This window comes from Molossus molossus, unplaced genomic scaffold (assembly GCF_014108415.1).
Source record: "Molossus molossus isolate mMolMol1 unplaced genomic scaffold, mMolMol1.p scaffold_m16_p_8, whole genome shotgun sequence".
Taxonomy (NCBI): Eukaryota; Metazoa; Chordata; class Mammalia; order Chiroptera; family Molossidae; genus Molossus; species Molossus molossus.
Window position 1 is genome coordinate 54124212 of NW_023425402.1, and position 19102 is coordinate 54143313.

Genomic DNA, 19102 nt, shown 5'->3' on the forward strand with positions numbered 1-19102 from the left:
TAACAGTGAATTTTTAGCATCAGCCAGTAGACCATCACTGAGGCATCTTCATGGCACAGGAGGTGAGAGTGAGGGCAAGAAAACTTCTTAAGTTCTATAAATCATAAAAGTAGGCAGCTGCCTATTCTGTCTTTGGAAATGGGTTCTATTGGTAACTATGTATTTTGTATAGAATTATATAAGCTCTCTGATTTCAGATATAAAGACAGTGAAAATTTTGGCATTTTAGTGGGCAATACAAAAATTTCAGCAATGATTCAGAAATTATTTTGGTGAAACACAGCACATCTATCAGGCAATTTTAAATAGTGTCTGCATACTAAGGCACATAAAAATAATGGTAGAACATTTGTTGAATTGTGAATTTTTGTTCATAAAATACAACTCAAATTTAGTTTAGCTGTTTAAATAGTAGAATTTAATGTATATTTAGTCAAGCATTATAGTAGTAAGGGCTTAAGGAGATTAGAAATAAATGAATCCAATTAAAGAATGTCTGTGAGATTTGATATGTCATAGGTGTGAATGAAGTGTTTGCATAGCAACTGTAAAGAAACCATTAATGATTAACTATCTAAAAGAGGTTTAATCAAGAATAAATGATATAGGACATCTTTTAAAATATTTAAGCTAAACAAATGAAGATCTGTACATTTGAAAACATAGCATCATGCCATCATTTTTGCTGCATCTTTTCCCAGGAGTTTAAAGTCTAAGGGTCTACTTCTGTATTATCTATAGAAGTGCCAATCTCTTTGTATTGTGTAGAAAAGAGCTGAGCTTCCAACAGTACCTTGGGTTTTGGCCCTGCAGGGCCTCTGCATGCAAGGGGAATTTGGGGACCATGTGACTTTAAGTCTGGGATCCAGATTTTCCAGTGATATAGGAAGGAATGTTATTTCTTTATAAGTACAGGTACCTTTTCTGTTCCTGGAGTTTATGTGGAGTTAAAAATTGGACTGTGCTTCTTTCACCCTTTCTGCCCGAGTCAGCCTTGAAAGGGTCAGAAGAACTAGGTAAAAAGATGTTCCTGTGAGAATAAAACTTCAATCTTGTACAAGGTGGTAGGTGGCGAGTTCCCCCATAGCTTATCTATCACTGGCATTTGGAAGAGTTTTAAAGGGAACATACATCAGAAAAACATCAGCTTAGCCCTGGCCAGTTTGCTCAGCAGTTAGAGCATTGACTCATACTGAAGGGTCTTGGGTTTGATTCCTAGTCAAGAGCATGCACCTGAGTTGCAGGTTCGATCCCCAGCCTAATCGGGGTGTGTGCAGGAGGCAATCAATTGATGTGTCTCTCTCACATCAATGTCCCCCCCCCCCCCATCTTCCACTCTCTAAAAATCAATGGAAAAAGTATCTTCAGGTGAGGATTGATCACAGCAACAGAAAGCAGCTTAATAAATGACAAGGAAGGAGAGAGAGACGGACACGAGGGTGGAGGGTGGGAGAAAATGGAAGAAGATGTAAAGAGGGGACCAGAATAATGTGTGAATTTTATTTTCTATTTATTGAAAATGTTTAAAGCAGAAAAACTTGGTTGATATTAGTATCATGTTTTCTTTCTATTTATTTGCCCCACTACCCAGAAATGGGCTAAAAAATGAAGGGTTCTGATTGTGAGACAAGAGACTGACAGTTTTTAATTTATGCCTTTGATGAGAGAGTGAGCACATTTTGCATTTAATTTGTTCATATCTAACCTTTAAAAATCAACCTCTACCCTTACCCCTCCTCAAGAAAATAAGAAACAGGAAAGCTATAACAGCAATAGAATTTGGAACGTAGACCTGGAGAAATCACAAATATACCTAAAACTTTCATAGCTAAATATAGAATGAATTTCTAAGCATAAAAAATAAAGTTCCTCAAATCAATAAATGTGGCCCCAAAGTATAGGGTTTACTTCATTTAAACAGCGACACACATGCGATTTATAACTCACATGAAGTTAAATTGCTTTAAAAAACTATATGGGAAGAGTTTCTTTTCTTTTAATTCTAAGTAATAATTTAAGTTATATTCTCCAAAGAAGGAAATACAAAGTTGCACAATTCACATGAAAGCCTTCAGAGACAGATGATTCTGTAAGGTGGAAGGGGTGGAAAGTAGACTGGAAAGTCAGTGAGATGGTAGGCACTGATAAAGCATGTGGCCATTTGGACATTTACAATGATAAATGGTGTGCCCAGAAAGTTGAACTGATAGGAAAGAAGTTTAATAGGCCCGGCCAGTGTGGCTCAGTGGTTGAGTGTTGACCCATGCACCAAGAGGTCGCCAGTTTGATTCCTGGTCAGGGCACATGCCCAGGTTGTGGGCCAAATCCCCAGTGGGGGCATGCAGGAGGCGGCTAATCGATGTTCTTGTTCATCGATGTTTCTATCTCTCCCTCCCTTCCTCTCTCTCTGAAATCAATTTAAAAAAAGAAGAAGTTTAATAATATCTTTTGTCATTTAATATCATTCACAAAGAATAAACCCTGGAAATACAAAGAAAAGAAATTCAGGAAGTGAGAATACCTGAAATTTGCCTCAATGTTTCTTTTTTAAGGAAATGTTTTTCTGATTATAAAAGTAATACATGCTAATTATAGAACAAATTAAGATAATGTAGCCCGGCCGATTTGGCTCAGCGGTTAGAGTGTTGGTCTGCGGTCCAGAGAGACCCGGGTTCAGTTCCCGCTAAGGGCACATACTACGGTTCCAGTTTGTCCCTGACCCTGGTTGGGTCATATAGGTGGCAACCACTCGATGTGTCCCTTTCACGTCGATGTTTTTTTCTCTCTCTCCCTCCCTCCCACTCTATCTGAACAAAAAAATGGAAAAAAAAAAAAAAAAAAAAGATAATGTAGGGAGGTATAAAGAAAAAATACAAAATATCTTTAATCTATGTTCTAGATATCCACTATTAACATTTTAGTTTTGTGCCTTTTACTACATGAATATATAGTACATGCTACATATACATGTGTATTCTATACATGTAAATTTTATAAAGATACATTTTTACTTTATTAATAGTATTTTTATGTTATTAGAGTAACAAAATTTAATGACTACATAGTATTTCATTACGTGGGTATACCATAATTAAGTCATGATTATATATATGTTTTTGTTATTTATTTTGATGTTATACTATTTCTTTTTTTAGTAATTTATTTTTGTTACAGATATTTCTCCTTTTTCCCCCATTGACACCCTCCTCCTGATTCCCCCACACCCCCACTCCCCGGCCCAGTCCCCAGCATTGCTGTCTATGTCCATGGTTATGCATACATACATATAAGGTCTGTGGTTTATCTCTTCCCTCCCCTGCCCCCCCCCCCCCCCGCCTCCTCTTCTGAGGTTTGTCAGTCTGTATTCTACTTCTATGTCTCTGGGTCTATTTTATTCATCAGTTTGTTTTGTTCATTATATTCCACAAATAAGTGAGATCATGTGATATTTGTCTTTCTCTGATTGGCTTGTTTTGCTTAGGATAATACTCTCCAGGTCCCTCCATGTCATCACAAAGGATAAGAGATCTTTCTTTCTTACAGCTGCATGGTATTCCATTGTGTATATGTACCACTGCTTTTTTATCCACTCAACTATTGGTGGACACTTGGGCTGTTTCCAGATCTTAGCAATTGTAAATAGTGCTGCTATGAACATAGGGGTACATATATTCTTTCTGATTGGAGTTTCAGGCTTTTTAGGATAAATTCCTAGAAGTGGGATCACTGTGTCAAATAGCAGATTACTTTTTAATTTTTTGAGGTAACACCATATTGTTTTCAATAGTGGCCGCACCAGTCTGCATTCCCACCAGCAGTGTACTAGAGTCCCCTTTTCTCCACACCCTCGCCAGTACTTGTTGTTTGATGATTTGTTGATGGTGCCCATTCTGACATGTGTGAGGTGATACCTCATAGTTGTTTTAATTTGCATCTCTCTGATGATTAGTGAGGCTGAGCATTTTTTAATGTCTCTTGGCCATTTGTATGTCCTGTTTGGAGAGGTGTCTATTTATGTCCTCTGACCATTTTTAAATTGGGTTCTTTGAGTACTTTATATATTTTGGAAATTAGCCCCTTATCCGTTGTATCATTGGAAATTATGCTCTCCCATATGGTGGGTTCCTTTTCCATTTTGGTGGTTGTTTCTTTTGCTGTGCAGAAGCTTTTTAGTTTGATGTAGTCCCATGTGTTCATTTTTTTCTTTATTTCTCTTGCCTTAGACATTGTATCAGTGAAAATTCTGCTATGTGTAACGTCTGAAATTTTGTTGCCTATATTTTCTTCTAGGATTTTTATGGATTTACGAATCACATTTTAGTCTTTTATCTATTTTGAGTTTATTCTTGTGTATGGTGTAAGTTGGTGGTCTAGCTTCATTTTTTTCATATAGCTGTCCAATTTTCCCAGCTCCATTTATTGAAGAGGCTGTCTTGACTCCACTGTATGCTCTTGCTACTTTTGAGCTCTTGCTCAAAAATTAATTGAGCATATTGTCTTGGGTCCATTTCTGGATTCTCTGTTCTGTTCCATTGATCTATATGCCTGTTCTTGTGCCAGTACCAGGGTGTATTGATTACAGTGGCTTTGTAGTATAATCAGATACCTGGTATTATGATCCCTCCTACTTTGTTCTTTATTTTGAAGGTTACTGTGGCATTTAGGGGTCTTTTTTTTATTCCATATAAACTTTTGGAAATATGTCATTGGTATTTTGATGGGGATTGCATTGAATCTATAGATTGCTTTGGGTAGTATGGACATTTTAATGATGTTAATTCTTCCAATTCATAAACAAGCTATATGCCTCCATTATTTAAATTTTTTATAATTATTATTTTTTTAGTCCTCACCAGAGGACATTTTTGTATGTATCTTCAGATAGAGTGGGAAGGAGAGGGGGGAAGAGACAGAGAGAAACATTGATGTGAGACACATCAAGTTGTTGCCACCCACACTACTCCAACTGGGGCCAGGGGCAAATGGCAACCGAGGTATGTGCCCTTAGCGGTAACTGAGCCTGGGACTCTCTGGTTCACGGGCTGATGCTTTAACCACTGAGCAAAACTGTCCAGGGCACTTCCATTTTTTTTTATATCTTCCTCTATTTTTTCAATGACCTGTAGTTTTCTACGAAGAGGTCCTTTACTTCTTTGGTTAAATTTATTCCTAGGTATCTTTGATTATTTACTTTTATTTATAAATGTTTTATTATATACAACGAAATATAAGAAGTTATGCTGATAAGCACCCTTGTGTATAGACTTTTGATGCTTATCTTTGATTTTTTTCATGATATATTCCTAGCAGTGCAATTACCGGATTCACGGTATGAACATTCTTAAGACTCTTGATAAACACTTCCAGTATACTCCCTTACCGGTCATATGTAGGAATGCCCATTTAGTTCAGCTTATCTTCATTAGGATTTATCATCATTAAAAAAAAATCTTTGCCAATTTGCGAGGCAAAAATGACATCTGAGAGTTGCCTTAATTCATATAGGTTATTCCTAGTGAGGCTAACCCTTTAAAAAATTGTCTCTCAGCAATCTGTGCATTATTTACATCCTTTTATTATTTTTCTATTGAAGAGAGATTGTATTTATTATCAATTTGTAGAACTTTGGTGTGTTAAAGTACTATTCCTCCGCACTCCTTCAATACAGTTGTAATCATTCCAAATAAAAGGTTGAGGATGAAATTAATTTAGTATTTTAGTTTGCCCAAGTATCACATATGCTCTGTGAATTATAATGTTATAAAAATAAAGTGCATTGTATTAATATACATAGCAAGTAAACAATAACATATAATTCATTTCTTTGATATAGGACCTCACAGAATTTCAGAATGATTATTATTAATTATATAATTTTAAAAACTCCTCACTTAAATTTGCTTACTTAGTAGGTATCTCTCATTTATGTAGAAAGATTTACCAGTTTTTCTGAACATTCAGTCATTTGGATTTGAGATGAATACGTTTATTGCAATGAGAATTGTCTTGTTAATCATTTGTAAGTAAGAATCTATTAAGATATTGTTCTGGTAGCAGGCAGAGATTGTTAAAAGAGATGACATTTAGGAGGTTGAGAAGATACGCCATTCATCGCCCCTGAAACAGAACTAGAAGTGCCACACGAGCGGGAGAGGCAGTGAATGGTGTAGGAGCTCAGAGGAAGGAGCAGGGAGCAATCACTATGGCCCATGGAGGTAACATTCAGATGCAGTGTGGTTGCACGTCTGGGTTTAGCTATATTTCAACTTGTGTTGTGGGGTGATACAAAGCTATTACACAGTCACTGTTGTGAGGATAGTTGAGTTTGCCACATTTTGCTGACACATTACAGTTTTTGATTTACTTTTTGGTTGTTTTTGCACCCATATCTTCTTGAAATCACAATGTGATAGTAGACTTTGCACCTAAGCCATCCTTTACCTTGATAGTGCCATCCACTCCACAACATGTTGGATGAAACCTACAAAACGGAGGAGAAAGATGTTTCTAGATAGAGGCAATGTTTATGTAACACCAAAGACTTTTTTGAGAACTACTAAAACCGCCAAATCAAATGGAGAAAACCACAAGAAGCAAACACAAATCTACTTATTAGTATGACACTATTACATTTCCAAGGGTGCCTTAGCCTAATTTCCCAGCAGACTGTCCTAGTCTGTGAGCCCCTCACAGTATGGATCCTCCTTGTCAGCGCTCTCTGCTGGGCTCCATAGGAGCCTGAAAATGAAGCATAAAGTAGGTCTCTCTGCTGCGGAGCTTTACCCAGTGGCCAGGCAGGAGGAACTCTGCCAGAATATAAAGAAGGTCATGCACTTCGTGTAACAGTGACTCTAGAATCCAATTAAAAAGTTTAGTATAAGGCACAGTCATTCCCACTTAATCCGATCACGGTTTAATGCAATCCTCTGCTTATTTCGGTCGGCGCCTTTGGAGCCAAATCAATTGTATGTCTTTGTTTCCACGTTTTCCTCGGTAATTTGATCACCTTCAGCTGTTTTTTAAAAAATAGCTCAATTGGGAAATCTGGCAACATCTTTTAAGAATTGCCATGTAACACAAAGTCAACAAAAGAGCTCCAGAATGACCAGCTCCAAAACTGATGTGACAGGAAGAAAAATTCAGTTGTCTAAAATGGAAATAGAATAGGGTATGGAAAAATTCTAGCAAAGACTCTTTACTCAACATAAACTGATTAAACATTGTTGCCTTTTCTCTGCGCGTTCATTCCATCTCACTTGAAGGTTGTAAATATGTTCGTGCTGCTGTGGGCATCATTGGAGGCATGTCTCCCAGTTGAAATGATACAAATGTTAATGCGTTTCTGAGAAACTGATAGTACCTTTTAGTGGTGAAGACAACTCCTATTTGCTTTGCAAGGGTGTTACATTGAGCTTCCCATAAAGCAAGGTGGCATTTACCTCATGAGTGGGTATGGCATATTGCTTAAGGAAAGGCTAAAAAACCAATGATGTAAAAAGATGGCTCCTTTTATTTTATTGGAATTTGAGTAATTCCACATATGTACATGACTATTACAAAGTTTAGCGTAGACTCAGATGGTTAATTCTGCAAATTGAATGATTTCTGACTGTCCATAATGGAATAAGAGGATTACGTTGATCTGTGCAAATATGGGTGAGATTGACAAGCTGTGTGTTCGATTGCAAATTGCCCATTTCACACTGCTTTCAGAGCCGAGGCACCTGAGCATGCCTGCAGCTCGGGTACAAGTCATTAAGGGGAGAAAAAGAAAACAAATGTAAACTGGTATCAATAGCTATTTTGAAAAATACACCAAAACGTATATGTTACAGCTCCTCTTTCGATATGCCAATCATATTTGGGAGAACTGCATGAGCTGCCCTTGAGACAGTCACCTATGGACCCCAAACAGGGTCAGCATGGCACTTTCAGGAAAGCTACAGAAGTAAAGCAGGCTGTGTCCTTCCTTTATTAAAGTCAGCTAAGTCAAGTTCCTCACCCTACTTGTTTTAGAGTCTCAGCTCTGTGTGCCCAAGCATTTGAATGTGTCCCGTTCTATAGGGAAACATTGCTATGCATACACCTAACTTGGAGGATGTGTGTGATACCAGAACATGCCTCACTGTGGAGCAGGGAGAGAGGTAGGGCCAGACTTTTTCTTCTTTGTGTCTGAGTTTGGAGGAGGGAAATGGAACTCATAATGTGATTCCCATCAGCAGCTAGCCCTTTAATCTATACAAATGAAATACTCAATTTAATAGAATTCTAAAAATAAAACAAATGCTTTGTTCTCAGTGAATCTGCCATTCAGAGCTCCTCTTGGCAGCACATCAACCGTACTTGAAATGTCTTTAAGTGGGTATTTTTTTTTTATTGTGCTTTTCATCCGAACACATCTTTTGAGCTGTTAGAGTTTTGAACACATCTTTTGAGCTGAGGAGGCTGAACTCTTCTGAGAGTATTGGGTCTGTGTTGTTCTAAGGTTCCTGTTTGCTGACTTAGCAATAAAGAGCTTACCATAATAAGTATTTTGACCATGGAATTTAGAGGCTAAAAAATAATAGAGCAAATTAAGATGAGTTTGAGGTAGAAAGAAATACAGCAGAAGAAGGTATTTGTAATGAAATGGATTACAGTTGCTAACAAAGTACACTGTTGTTCTGGGGAAATTGGAAGTGAAAAAGTACCACAAAATGTGGGAGTTAAGAAATAGTTCTTACTATTTATTGAACATTTACTATGTTCTGAGCACTGTATTATGAATTTTTCATATAATATTTCATCTAAACCTCCCCACATCCCTATGAGTTACAAAGAAGAAATTGAGCCCTGGCTGGTTTGGCTCAGCGGTTAGAGTGTCGGCCTGCGGTCCTGAGAGACCCGGGTTCGGTTCCCGCTAAGGGCGCGTACCTCGGTTGCAATTTGTCCCCGGCCCTGGTTGGTTGTGCGGGTGGCAGCCACTCGATGTGTCCCTTTCACATCGATGTTTCTCTCTCTCTCTCTGTTCCTCTCTCTCCCTCCCACTCTACCTGAATAAAAAATGGAAAAATGTCCTCAGGTGAGGATAAAAAAAAAAGAAAAAAAAAAGAAAAAGAAATTGATGTCTAGATGGGTTGTTACATAGAAAGTGGCTCAAGCCTTGATCTACCTGACTTCATGGTCTTCTCTAAAGTTTGCTGGATTATTTTTTGGATTTTCTGATGTGTTTGAAAAAATAAGCATTTTAATAAATTTATCAAGGGTATTTTCTTAAATCATATATTAGAATTCTCAGGTTAGTATTTATTATTTTAAATCATTTATTGGTTTAAAAATATTATTTAAGCTTATTTAATTAGGAGTGTTTCTATCATTGGAAACTATGCAAAAATTGTGGGAAATCTTTTTCAATTAGTTGAGATGCATCCTTGTGGAGTTTGAAAGTGTGCAAGAGAAAAGTGAATTCTTGTTTACTCTCTGATTGCAACAATGAAGTCCCTGAGCTAAAACGTTGCGTTAAGAATGAGTGTACAAAATTACTTAGCCATAATTTCAGGAGTGCATGAATTTTGCTGTCAGTCTAGGGCCAGTCAGGCAGGGACGGGATGGATATTCCTCTGTCCTGTGGATAGGATTACATTCGATGCAGAAGATGCCCACGTGTTGCTGGAGACCTTCTCTCAGCCCAGCTTGCCTGGGTGGTCACACATATGTGCTCTCAGGGCAGGTGGGTGAGGGGACTTAGAGGTACAAGGGTCTTTTCCCACAGAGAAAGGCTGTTGGGTCACAAGTTATTAGTAGTCATCAGGGGAAACAGTTCTTTCTTAGTTGCAGGTGAATCTTTTCCCTCTCCCATCTATGTGAAATATTGTACAAATGGCATTGGAATACAACAAAATATCTCTTGATTCTTGACCTCTAAAACTTAGAACCCACTGGGAAAGATAACACATAATCACTTGAAAAATAAGGTTAGAGGAGGAGAAAGATTATTTTTGGTCCCCTTCCTGCTTCCCTCAGGAACCGGCCCTGATGCCCTCTTTATGAGGGTAGCGACTTAGTCCTTCTGTTCATTGATGTCTCTGCAGCCCCTGGAACCCAGCCCACATAGACACTCAGTAGCCTGTATTGAAGGAATTAATAAGGCTAGCAGTCAGGAAGGGCTTCATACAGGCAAATGGCATTTAAGGTCATTCTTTATAAGAGGATTTTTATAGGTATGTTTCGGGGAAGAGAGAGTCAGGAAAGTGTAAGGTCGGTTTGGGGAGAACTATTTTGGATGAAGTGAGGGGCTGATGAAGGAACTTTTTGTGGTATTGTCAGAAAAAGAGGTGGGAGTCACATTTCCATGTTTTGGACGGCATTGCATCTGACCAGGGAGTGTCAGTCTGTGTTGTCCTTAGGAGGCATTGGTTAGAGCAGTAAAGCAGACCAGGGATGTGATCAGACTTCCCCAGCCTGAAAGACAAATTGCATGCTCATCTTCTTCTTTTTTTTTTTATCCTCCCCTGAGGACATTTTTCCACTTTTTGTCAGATAGAGTGGGAGGGAGAGAGAGGAAGAGAGAGAGAGAAGCATCGACGTGAAAGGGACACATTGAGTGGTTGCCACCCACATGACCCAATCAGGGCTGGGGACAAACTGCAACCGAGGTACATGCCCTTAGCGGGAACCGAACCTGGGTCTCTCTGGACCACAGGCTGATGCTCTACCCTCTGAGCAAAACCGGCCAGGGCTGCATGCTCATCTTCTAAATTTTTGTTGCTCACGTAGGAGAATTTTTTTTTACTTGTACTGAGTAGATGGACTATTTGATATGAAGCCATTGTAATTTGCCGACATAATCACTAGACTGTAGTTTCTGGCAGGGATATTACTGAACCTGTTTTAGCTGGTTTCTGTTCCTAATCACTTGAGGGACTTATTGCCTGAATTATACTTTTGCTTTTCCCTGAACTCTCTGTAGAAGACTAAATAGGGGAAAAGAATAAAAGGTAAATGAATATTTGTTGACCCATAGAAATCTGCCAGTCACTTACTTTTACATATATACTGCTATTAATTTATTATATTTTATATACCCATCCTAATCCAAAGAGTATTAGAGTGCACATCGACATTTTCAAAAGGTGAACCCATTAAAGAAAAGGAAGAATAAGGTAAGAAAAGTAATGGAAGCCAGTGGAGGCTGTTGCACAGATGCCTGCCATGAGACTTGTTCACTTGCTAGACATGGTTGCAAATTGGACTCGGGGCTTCTTGACTTCCAGTGCAGAGAGCGAAACATGATGAGCTGTATGGTTCACAGTGTTCATAAAATAAAAAGAAATCAAACACCCAGGAGCAGCCCAGCTAGTTCTGGAACCTGAGAGAAAATTTTCCCACGAGTCCTCATAAAGAAGACTCTGAAACATTTTATTTTGGCCGCCAGTGGGAAGGGTTGCTATCCTCTCATGAAAACCAAGGAGTCAGGCGAGATGCTCCGCTGCCTGGAATGGACTGAGGGGGGAGCTGTGCGCGGGGCCAAGGCTGCAGTCTTTGGTCCCGAAGGACCTCAAGGAGTAGTTTTGCCGTGAACTCTCTGGGATATACTCTTCATCCCCTTCATATCAGTCTGCAGTTATGCTTGTTTATTTGTTTACTGGTTCTTCTCCCAATTAGATTGTCATCTGCATGAGGACAAGGGCTTTACATGTTTACTATCCTTTCATCACGACAGAGCACAATATATATTAGGAGCGTAATAAATATTTACTGAATGAAGGAAGGAATGCAAAGACCTGGCGATAAAATGTACCCTAAGGTAACCGAATTAGTGGTTTTTAACTTATTTATAAACCAGGCTACATTAATTTTCTAGCTGTAAGAATATTTGGAATGTTTATCAGAATTATTGATCTTGAACAGCTGGTAGAAGACATTCTTCTTGCCAATAATCAGATAGCCTCAAATGGGCAGTTGTCTGAGTAGGATTTATAATCCATGTCTAACCAATGAGAACACAAAAGTTCGGAGAAGTTGAATTAGAGTTATTTTCCTACTTTTAAGAATAATGAAAAAAAATTTAATCCAAAAATTTTCATGAGCATATAGTATAATTTGGCTGTGGTATAGGTGGCAGCTACATTCATACACATTAGGTAAATGTTAGACATTTCTAAAATAATTAAGCTGTTTGTGGAAACCAGTTATATGGTCAACTACTGCTTGCTTCCTTTTCAAATGCAGATTACTGTCATTCCTGGTGAGAGAATGTATGAATTCCATTGCCTGTGGTGGCTGATTAAGGGCTATGTCCTCCCACCCTGCAGGGATACCGAGTACAAAGGGCTGCAACTTTCCCTGGATCAGATCTCAGCCTCCAAACCAACCTTCTCCTATGCCAGTAGCTCCACGCCTACCATGCCTGACAACAGGAAAGGGGCCAAGTCCAGACTCTCCAGTTCAAAATCAAAATCCAGGACTTCCCCATACCCTCAGGTATGTGCGTTGCCATTCTACAAATTTCTTGTGTGTGTGTGTGTGTGTGTGTGTGTGTGTGTGTGTCCTCATTTGGTCTCATTGTGGAAGAAGTATGAAAACAGTTTGGAATGAATTACCTGGTTTTAATAAATTTAAAACGTCTATAAATCTGGAAAGCTTTCTAAAACTATTTTCTTTCTCCTGTTATTTCTTTAAAATAACCATGCTAGTAAAAATCTGAAATGATCTTGTGGTTTACTGCTTTTATATAAAGGTTGTGAGAGTCTCAGTCTGCAGTCAGAACTATAACTTTGTTATTTGAAGGAGATTGATCCAAAATTTCCCCCCACAATGATTAACCAGAAAGATGTGCCCAGCATAGCAAAATATGGAAAACAAGAGCTTGATGTAGAAGAATTGAATCTAAGGACAGGAACAAAAGTCAAAGGAAATTAAGAAGCGGAGGCAAAGGATCAAGGATGCATTTCATCATGAGATTTGAGCACAGATGGAGTATTTATGGGGAGGAATGAAACAGAGAGGGTCTTCCAGATGGCAGGAGTGGTAGGAAAAGCAACTCTTCTCATCTTTGCAAGGTGGTGAGCTGATGAGACCCAGAGGAGGCATTCCAGAAACACTGCAAGGTACAAAGATGAGTTCTGATTCTTGGAAGGAAAAAATTGTTTTTCTGATCAGTCACTGAGGTATAGAAACTAGACTGTGTCAAAGTGTGTACACAACCTCTCCTGGTCTGAAGGGAGCAGGACAGAACTGGGAATTCCCTACTCCCAGTGTTCTGTGACCACCTCACTTCCATCCTGCTCTTTAAGGGCATCCCATCAAATGTCTTGCAGTTTATTCAAGTAACACAGGAAATAATCTGTGGGCTAGTATAAAATCAAACTGGATTTGCAGTCATTTCATCAAGGTGGTCTTTCTCATTTTAATGTATTTTTAATGTAAAAATGGCAATCTGGTGCATACAGAAAGGATTATTTTCTTACTTATCAGAGCATGTTAATCTGTTGATTTCTACAAGTGTATACTCTTTGGAGAAATGTCATTCATTGACCTAATGGTCACTAAGAAGCGATTATTTGCTAGACTATTTTAGTGGCTTAGTATATGAAGATGAGACCATGGCTTTAGGTGACTCACGTCACGTTGTTTAAAATCTCCCACAAAAGACTAGATTTGTTTGTTCTGACAAAAGGGACTGAAGTAGATGTGTGATGCCTAAACGTTTTTCAGTGGACACCTTCTGTTATGAGGACCAAGCAATCTACTTATAAAGTCACTTAAATTAAAATCACTGTGGAGGAGGAATTTTTATTGAACATCTGAGAAGCTTTTCTATTAGTATCTTATCCTTTGGGAAGTTTTACTTTCTCTTTTACTACTTGAAAGAATGGATTCTGTATTTTGATAATTCTATCCTTAAATACATAATAGTGTTGGACACATAGATGAAAGAATTTAAAGGAATTTGTCTGTTGTATAGAAATTAAGCCAAAAAAAAAAAAAAATCTCCTCATTGAACTTCCAAAACTTCACTAAGTCTATGTTTTCTTTCATGCTCAGCTCTTAATGTTTAGAATTTTTATTAGTTTTCTTTAACAGTAGAGTAACTACTCATTTAAAATAATGTTTTAAGTGCAATTAGGTTGCTTCTTGTGTGTGTGTTAATTTGAAAGTTATACATGTTCCATGGTTTATAAAAAAGTAATACAAAATAGTGGAAAGTAAAGTATCCCCTTTTATCCCCTAATTTTCCCTCTCCAAAGTTGTGCTTTAGTCTAGAAATATTCTAAGAAGTATAAAAATCATGCACACACAGCCACTCGATGTGTCCCTTTCACGTCGATGTTTCTCTCTCTCTCTCTCTCTCCCTCCCGCTCTACCTGAACAAAAAATGTCCTTGGGTGAGGATAAAAAAAAAAAAAAAAAGTAAAAACAGGACCCCAGGCACAGTTAATTATGGGGCTACATTTAAAAAAAAAAAAAAAATCATGCACACACACACATATGTCCACATATGATTTCTCTTGACGTTTGTATGTTCATTTTTGTGGTTAATACATATATAAATATAGACATTAGAATTTTGGCCATATGTCTTATTTGAAATTGCACAGTCATGAATTAAGTATATTTAACATTTATATCTAGTAAAGATTATTCTTTAATTGTGTTTACTTTAGATAATCATGGTGCTGGGTCAATCACTGACTGAGTTCCTACTACATGGGCTGCTGATATACAAGGGAGCAGGCATTTGTAGTGAATTGTCATGGGGTGAGCAGAGGATCCTCTGGGGACACATTGGAAAAGCATGACATCCACAGTAAACTCATTACTGTTTCTGCTGAAAGAAAACAACTTAGTACCGTCATCTTGAATTCCAAATCCTCAGAAATTATAAAGAAAAAATATTCAGCTTCTCAATAGTTTTATTTGGTTCATATTATCCTTCAATTATTAAGGGACACTTAATTTTTAATTTTCATGCATTACATCTTTGAGTCAGTAGATGGTAAGTGAGCACCTGCATCAGCAGAATGCTATGCTGGCCACTGTGGTGAATTAAGGAGGGTAGAGGTTAGGTAAAAGGTGCTGGAATATGAAGAAGTGGTACATGAAGTGTCCTTAAATTTTGTAATGCAATTGGAATAAGTAGCAGGTGGTGTATACAAAGGGCTTTATGAGTGGTGTCAGCTACAGAGACTCTAGCCTGGATGGATGGAGAGTGTGTTGTAGGTGAGCTGGTTCTGAGGGTAGAATTCAAGTATATGGGCATAAGGGAAAGAAGAGGATACTTCAGGATGACCAAGACTATGAAGAAATTCAGGAATGCATTGTTTGTGTGATTGGGCTTGGAGGTGAAGTGGAGGAGGGTAGGTCCCTGCGGATATGGACTAGATGTTATATGTGCTAGGCCATGGTGTTTAGAGCTTGTTTTGTGGAGAACTGGTAAAGGTTTTGAGTAGAAAATCAGAGCATTAATGTGATTTAAGCAAAACAAACTGCTTAGGAGACTGAGGTTAATAATCCTGGTGTGAGTGTGTGAAGGTAGGAACCAAATGTCTTGACTGAAGTAAGAGGCATTGTACAGGAAAATGGATACGTTGCTATCTTTGGCTGTTTGCACCTCTTCTTGTTATAGATATATTTTAGTTATTATAGATTTACTTTGAAATTATATTTTAAAGCTAACTTTTTCTTCAGATAAATACCCAGAAGTGGAATTTCTGGGTTGTATTGTAGTTCTATTTTTATTTTTTAGAGGAACCTCCATACTGTTTTCCACAGTGGCTGCATCAGTTTACAATCCCACCAACAGTACATGAGGGCTCCTTTTTCTCCACATCCTCACCAACACTTGTTATTTGTTGTGTTTTTTATAACAACCATTTTGACAGGTGTAAGGTGATATCTCATTGTGGTTTTGATTTGCATTTCCCTGATGATTAGTGATATTGAGTATCCTTTTATATATCTGTTGGCTATCTGTATGATTCTTTGAAGAAACAGTCTTTTTAGGTCTTCTTCCCATTTTAATTGGATTATTTATTATTTTATTTATTTTAATCCTCATCAGAGGATATTTTTCTAGTGGGTTTTTTTGTTTGTTTGTTTGTTTTTTTGTTTTGTTTTTTTTGTTTTAGATAGAGTGAAAGGAAGGGTGGGGGGAGAGAGAGAGACATCTATGTAAGAGAGAGACATTGATTGATTGCCTCCCACACAACCGCGACTGGGGCTGGGGATCAAACCTGCAACCCAGGTACATGCCCTCGACTGGGAATCAAACCTGCATCCCTTTGTTCTGCGGGCCAATGCTCTAACCACTGAACCAAACTGGCCAGGGATAATTGTTTGTTATTTTGATGTTGAGTTATATGAATTCTTTATGTATATTTGGATTTTAACCTCTTATTGGATGTATCACTTGCAAATATCTTCTCCCATTCAGTATGTTGCCTTTTCAAAAGATACATACACCCCTATGTTTATTGTAGTATTATTCATAATAGCAAGATATGGAAGTGGCCTAGGTGCCCATTGGTAGATGATGAATAAAGAAGATATGGTATCTTTTTTTTTTTTTATCCTCCCCTGAGGACATTTGTGCATTTATCTTCAGATAGAGTGGGAGGGATAGAGAGAGGAAGAGAGAGAGAAACATCTATGTGAGAGACACACATCGAGTGGTTGCCACCCAAACAACCCCAGCCAGGGCCGGGGCAAACTGAGGTGCGTGCCCTTAGCAGGAACCGAACCTGGGACTCTTGGGTCCGCGAGCCGACACTCTAACCACTGAGCAAAACTGGCCAGGGCAAGATATGGTATCTATATGATGTGGAATATTACTCAGCCATACAAAGGAGAAAATCTTGTCATTTGCAACACTATGGATGAACCTAGAGGGTATTATGCTAAATGAAATGAGTTGACAGAGGAAGACAAGTACTGCATGAATTCATGTATTTGTGGAATCTAACAAAACAAAACAGAAATAGACTCATATATTCAGAAAACAAACTGATGGTGCCAGAGGGTGGTGGGAGAATGGGTGAAGACGGTGAAGGGGAATAAGAGGTACAAACCTCCAGTTATATGAAAAACTCATGGGGATGTAATATACGGCATAGGGAAATAGTATTATTGTAATAAGTTTATATGGTGACAGATGGTTACTAATATTGTCACGATCACATTGTAAGGAACAGAACTGCTGAATCACTATGGTGTACACCTAAAAACTAATAATATTGTATATTAACTATACTTTAGTAAAAAATAAAGTTTACTTTTTTTAGCTAATACACACGTGTACGGAATTCCATTTACGTATTATTGACACATAATAAATGCAATTTAACCACTGAATGATCAAGCTTTTAATTGTATTTAACTTTAAATACTTTCTCAAAATGAAAGAGAAAAAATATTTTTGTTGATTTCCATATACATATTTTTAGTATGTAAATTTCCATCAGATTTTTAAAGTAGTTTCCAGAGCAAACCTGACCTCATATGGTAACATGCTTATGCCTTGTATTAGTTATAAAAATGGTGTTTCAATGATTCTATCTATATTGTTATTCAGTTCTTTGCTCTGTAATGTATTAAGACATATCTAGAAATTTCTAACACATGTCTGAAGAATGGCAAATAGCAACACCGCTTTTTGGAATTATTTAGATACCCTTATTTAAACATGTGAAACATGCACAAATTGTAATTCACTGCTACCACCCAGTTTGTCTGCAGTAGTAGATGAACTTTCAGGTCCCCTCTGGTATGAGATGCCCTTGGGAATGATTTTAGACTTGATTATATTAGAGTCACTTAATGAATGACTCAATCACCTTTGTACCTCTATATATTACTTGGGACAAGATAGGTCAAAATAGAATTGTTTTGAATGATTTTGGAAAATTTGTTTTAAGAATTATTATAGTTAATTTCCAAAGACACTGAAGATAGCTACTATACTGCTGTATAGTGGCTGTCTTACCATAGGACAGTTGTATTTCATTGTTATTAGATTTATATTCATAAAATAGTAACTTATTTTTTTATAGTTCTGTTGAATTTCATTTATTTTTAAATATATTTTTATTGTTTTTTTTTTTAGAGAGGGAGAGATAGAAACATTGATGTGAGAAACATTTATTGGCTGCCTCCTGCACGCCCCCTGCTGGGGATGAAGCCTGCAACCCAGGCATGTGCCCTGACCTGGAACTGAACCAGAACCTCTCAGTCCATGGGACAATGCTCAGTCCGCTGAGCCACAGTAGCTGGGCAGTTATGTTGAAATTTAAATATTGAGTATAGAATTTATTTCTTAGATCTTATCGCTTGTAACTGCTAGTAGTGATTGCTAAAATATTTTTCACCTATTTTTATGGAAGTAGTCATAGCTACTCTAACACAGTAGAAGTTGTCTTGCCTTGATTTAGCCATGTCTATCAGGAAAAAATTGCCCCCTGATTCCATTTTCTTTTTAAAGTTCTCACGTTGGCATGTTTACAGCTGTGCCGTTTTTTTACAGACAGTATGTACCCTCCTGCTTTACTGCACCATCCTGCCCTCCTTTTGTTTTTTCCCTAGTCACCAATAACCAATCCACTATAGAGTTCCATAACAACAGTGCATGCATGCGTCAGTGTATGCTTCTGAAAGCTGAAAGTATTTAATCACTTGCTGGAGATACACTGTAACACTTGCAGGTTTTACTCCACATCTGTTGTCTAAATAATTCCTCAGAACCCTCTTAATTTTCATTGCCAGCAACCTGGCTTCATTTTGGTAACAGTAGAAACACTCTGCAAAGGTTTGTCTGGCCTCAACAATACAGTGAGTGCAATGCTGCTTTTTTAAATTACAGAGAAAAGGAGGACCAAGATTTCTTAGAGTATTTCCTTATACATATTTCTTAATTAGAGTATTTCCTTATACATAGTATTTCTACCACTACCAGGGCAGATGTTCCCTCATTTCATGTTTTGCATGTAACATGAAAATATGTAATCCTTAACCATTAACAACAAAAAGATTTTAATACATACTGCAAACAAATGAAGTTATCTTTTCAGAAATTCTTACACTGCGCAGTATAATTCTTACACTGTACAGAATATACACTATTCTCAAA

General features: G+C 37.7%; 1 protein-coding gene across 1 annotated transcript in view; it reads left to right on the forward strand.

Annotated features, from left to right (window-relative positions):
* The window catches only part of SIM1 (SIM bHLH transcription factor 1), a 72918-nt gene that overhangs the window by 32183 nt on the left and 21633 nt on the right, over positions 1 to 19102 (forward strand). Inside the window, exon 10 of the mRNA XM_036249001.1 lies at positions 12294 to 12462. Coding sequence (XP_036104894.1) covers positions 12294 to 12462 — 169 coding nt within the window. The remainder of the gene's footprint in view (positions 1 to 12293; positions 12463 to 19102) is intronic.